The 5,000-nt window shown below is 36.3% G+C and overlaps 1 protein-coding gene across 2 annotated transcripts in view; it reads left to right on the top strand.

Annotated features, from left to right (window-relative positions):
• LOC122256570 (nucleolar protein 11) overlaps nucleotides 1-4,985 on the top strand; it is a 24,032-nt gene extending 19,047 nt beyond the window's left edge. For both annotated transcript variants that reach the window (XM_043021361.2, XM_043021362.2), the window contains 5 exons: nucleotides 1,727-1,883; nucleotides 2,473-2,681; nucleotides 3,471-3,631; nucleotides 3,971-4,132; nucleotides 4,788-4,985. In XM_043021361.2, coding sequence (XP_042877295.1) covers nucleotides 1,727-1,883; nucleotides 2,473-2,681; nucleotides 3,471-3,631; nucleotides 3,971-4,132; nucleotides 4,788-4,910 — 812 coding nt within the window. In that variant the 3' untranslated portion in view covers nucleotides 4,911-4,985. The remainder of the gene's footprint in view (nucleotides 1-1,726; nucleotides 1,884-2,472; nucleotides 2,682-3,470; nucleotides 3,632-3,970; nucleotides 4,133-4,787) is intronic.
• Nucleotides 4,986-5,000: the final 15 nt, after the last annotated feature.

The raw sequence follows: 5,000 nt of genomic DNA, 5'->3' as shown, positions 1-5,000 counted from the left end.
TACCGCCGATGAAGGATGTGCAGGCAGAAGGAGAAGAGGAAGGTGACTCAAACCATGCCCAGTGCCAGTACTGTGGCACTCACTGCCATAAGCACAGGTTTCCTTCCTCTTCCCTACCTCTTCATGTTATCTACATTGTGGATGGTTATATATTTCGTATTCGTATATTTCGTACATAGATATAAAAAAATAAAGTTGTTTTTTGTTTTACAATAAAACAGCAATACTTCTATCGCTGTAAGCATAAAGAAAATAATGAGCTGATATTGACCCTATACTACAATTCTAGTCAACTGCAGTATCGATAGAGCCGGTCATATGACATGTATAAATCTCAATACAATAAAACACAAGAATTAAAACACAAAAATGGATATAGTTTTACAATGAGTGACTGAGAGAGAGTGGGAAAAGTCAAGGTATGTTGTGTGAAGCTGCCTCGCTCTAAAATAAAACCCATCCTGGAGACTGGGCAAGCAAATCAATCTCCTGTCTGCATTAGGTTAAGAAAAGGTCCAATTAGGCCAAGGAAGAGAAAAATAAGGTCAAGCTTGTAGATGGCACAAGTGCCATCTACACAGTACCCCAGATGGGTTTTATTTCACCTTCACATAACATATTGCAACCTTTCACGCTCTCTTTCATTCACACGGTTTTTACCCATTGGTGCCAAATTATGTGATATCATGTCATGGGAATATTACTCTATCGCCGGATAACGTCCTATCACTCATGTCATGATCTCTCCCTCAAAATATACGTTCTACATTGTTATTCATAGGAGTTCCATGTGTAAAAACACATTTTTCTTCACTTGTAAAAATATGTAAACAAATACAAAAACCTCCTATTATCACCCTGTTGAATCAAGCAGGTGAAAAGCACTTTGGGAGGCACAGTGCGGTATCGCACCAGGAGACTTCTCAAGCACGCTTGTTATTTTGCCAACAGGAGCAGCATTAGGCAAATATAATCCTCGGCATGAATGGGTTATAACTACAGCCATTTTTGTGTTTGTTTATTGTGAGGCTTACATGTGTCATGTGACAGGCTCAATCAATATTGCAATTGATTAAAATTGTATTATAGGGTCCATATCAGCTCATTATTTTTTTATACTAAGTGCAATAGAATTATTGCAGCTTTGTGGGAGGACAAAAATCAACTTTATTTTCTTTGTATTCATGTATGTTGTAAACAAATGTGAAAAAATAACCATCCACAATGAATATGAAGAGATGGGAAGAGGAATGAAACGTGCTTATGAACTCACCTTCCTCTTATTCTGCCTGCACATTCTTCATTGCTAGTACCCATTTTTAAAATTATTACAGCAATTATAGTAATTATGAATGCAATTGTCATCCTCACTTACTAAATAGTTATTACTCACAGTGCAATAAAGAAACAGGGATCCAATCTCATCAAAGTCAAATATGGCATGACAACTATCATTATTGACATCACAACGCCTGCTGTCTAGCCAAAAACGATAGTGTAGATGATTATATATTGAAATAGCAATAGTGACATTATTACTGACAGCCATAACCATTATGGTAACCATAATAAGTTTATAAGATAATTATAATAGCAACAACAATAACAGGAAAGAAACAAATACAAAAAAAACATTAATATTCTTAGATGATAAGAGCTCCCTCATGGTTACATTTACACAAACAAACAAAAAAACACAGTTATAACCTGTATGCCACCATTCCAGAAGACTGTGAATACACCTCAGAGGTTTGTCGCAGCTGGAATCTCGGAACAGAGGAGGCAGTACCTGTTGAAGCCCAGGAGACCATATACACCAACAAGAGCACGGAACTGAGCCACATCATTAGGGACTTGCGAAAGGACCCACTGACAGAGAGCTTGTGAGTTTGTTTGAGGTGGTCTGTAGGGTGCATGTAAGGTGTTTTATGTGACTTTATGAAAGGACCTATATATGTATTTAAAGTTTTGTCTGTGTGTGTGTGTGTGTGTGTGTGTGTGTGTGTGTGTGTGTGTGTGTGTGTGTGTGTGTGTGTGTGTGTGTGTGTGTGTGTGTGTGTGTGTGTGTGTGTGTGTGTGTGTGTGTGTGTGTGTGTGTGTGTGTGTGTGTGTGTGTGTGTGTGTGTGTGTGTGTGTGTGTGTGTGTGTGTGTGTGTGTGTGTGTGTGTGTGTGTGTGTGTGTGTGTGTGTGTGTGTGTGTGTGTGTGTGTGTGTGTGTGTGTGTGTGTGTGATTTTTTTATTGTTTATTTACATTTTGTTAGCTATTAGCTATTTAGCAAAACTGTTTGACACTTGAGAGACTAAGAAGTCAAATATTCATTGGAAGTATTTGATAACTATTACTATTCATTCTTCAGTATTCACATTTTTGAAAATTAGTCAATCCTACCAAACATACATATCATCAAAGAATCAAGCAAATGTTCAGAACACTTTTTATTGTCATCATTTCCCTTTCCTTAATCCTTCAGACTGGTCACACACCTAGTGAACATGTTACTTAAGCAGAAGAAGACACGCCTTCTCAATGAAACTCTTGAGACTTTTCGTGACATCCCCGAGAGCTGCCTGGTGGACGTTGCTAACTACTACCTGAGTTGCGATGATGCAGATTTTGAGGGCCTTTGCGAATGCCCTGCAATGGAGTCCAAGTGCATCATTCCAGGAGATGAGCCTGAAGGTAACCGAAAGTTTTGCTGTTTAAAGTTCTTCAATTTTTGCTTGTTTTGATGGTCTAGCAGTTAATCTTTTTTTTTTTTTTTTCTTTTTAAGATTATTATTATTATAATTATCATCATCATTATCATTATCATTATCATTACTATTACTACTGACATTATTTGTGTTTTAGTGTTTTAGTTAATCCCCATTTGTATGGTTTCTTAAATACTCGACAAAATCTTGGGAATACCACTTATTTGGTATTAGCATTACAGTTGAATATTTATTTTCACTTCTTATACTGTATGTTTAAGATTTGCAGCATTACAAATCACAAGACTTCTGTTCACTTGAAATCAGTCTTCAGAAGAACAAGATCTCAGTCTCTCTCATGCAGAACTATCTCCTTTTCTTGTAATTCCCCGCTCTGATTGCTCTCGAATAAAATTAGTTACTGACTCTCTCTTCAGGTGAACACAAAATCACCATAAGACATGAGATCCATAGTCATAGTAATCTCTCTTTCTCACATACACACTTTTCCTACCCTATTAATTTTCTCTAATGAACACATAGTTATTGCAAGACACAAAAACCCAAATTATGTAATGTCGTTTCACATTAACAATCTCTCTCTTTTTTTTGTTTGGTCTCCAGTTTCCTTCACTATTTTCACAAAAATGCCTATAGTTGTTGTTAAACACAAGAACCAAATTCACTTATCATATAACATGACTCTCCAAAATATCAGGGTACCCCATGTAAAGTTATTCCATCCTTTTAACCCTTTTTCTCTTTTGACCCCCAGAAGTCAACTGTCCATTTGCCTCAGCAAAGGCACACTTCATGAACGGCCTCCTACGCAAGCCCTTCACCGACATTTTGCTGTGTCCAGAGCTATATCGCTTAAGCTTCGACAATGCCTTGAGCCTCATCCAGTACCTACATTTCATACTTGCGGCAGGAGAGGTAAGAGAGAATTGTTGTTGTATTTGAATGTGACTGCTTTTACATGTTAAGAAATTAGATGATTGTTCCTCACTATCTTTTCCTTTTCATTTTTCTCCTCCTTCTCCTCCTCCTTCTTTTTCTTCTTGTGTTGCTTCTTCTTCTCCTTTTAATTATTATTCTTATTATTATCATTCTCCTACTGCTTCCTCACTTCTCCTCTTCCTCACTCCCTCTCCTGATTACATTTACAACCTCTCCACAACCTTCACCCCAAATCTTATTTACTCTCTCTCTATCTCTCTTTTTTATCATGTCCATGCATTTCTTTCAGACAAATAATTTTGCTCTCTTCCTCAGGCGGAGCTCGTTGCAGGAGATGAGTCCCACATTCCCTCTGTGGCACAGGCGAGTGCGTGGCTGAGTCTCCTGCTGGACACAAAGTACCAGCACCTGGTCATGACATCGCAAGTTGACATCCACCGCCTCCTCCTCTCCTGCTTCACACAAGTCAACAATATGGTAAGTTAGACAGTTGATGTATTTATATCTTATTTTTATTCCTTGTTTTCATGTCAATATTATTATTATTATTATTATTATTATTATGATCATTATTATTGCAATTATTATTATTATAATTTTCATTATTATTATTATTGTTATTATTTTTTATTATCATTATTATGATTAAGATGATGATGATGATTATTATTATTGTTAATATTATTATTACTACTACTACTTCTACTACTACTACTACTACTACTACTACTACTACTACTACTACTACTACTACTACTACTACTACTACTACTACTACTACTACTACTACTACTACTACTACTACTACTACTACTACTACTACTACTACTACCACCACCACCACTACTACTACCACTACTACTACTATTACTACTATAATAATGATACTATTATAATCAATTTTATTTTATTTTTATTTATTTATTTTTATTTTATTTTATGATACTGTAAAGTTGTTCTGTTAAACAACAATGGGCAGTGTTGGAAATATCTCAGGGAAGCATTCATTGTTACAATTGTGATTTCAATGTTTCTAATGTGTTCACATATGCCATAATGTAACAGTTATATTATCATTGAAGCCTCTTGTTAAACCACATCCTTTTTTAAAATTTCTTCTCTCTTCATACAGCGGCTCTTCCTAGAAGGGCTTATGGACATGGAACCCCTTGTCAAGAGAGTGATCGAGGCCAAGGTTCTCCCCCCACAGACAAATTCATCAGCATATTCCCTAGAACGACTGACCCTCACGTGATCCCAATCTTGAACTGTGCTGAGTGTGAATAGGGGAAAATGTGTTGAAATGCTATATTAAAAGAATTTTTTCTTCTTTGGATTTTTTTTT

This window comes from Penaeus japonicus, unplaced genomic scaffold, assembly GCF_977035675.1.
Source record: "Penaeus japonicus unplaced genomic scaffold, GWHDUDI00000001_assembly GWHDUDI00000001, whole genome shotgun sequence".
NCBI classification, from domain to species: domain Eukaryota; kingdom Metazoa; phylum Arthropoda; class Malacostraca; order Decapoda; family Penaeidae; genus Penaeus; species Penaeus japonicus.
This window is presented reverse-complemented; position numbering and strand designations above follow the sequence as displayed.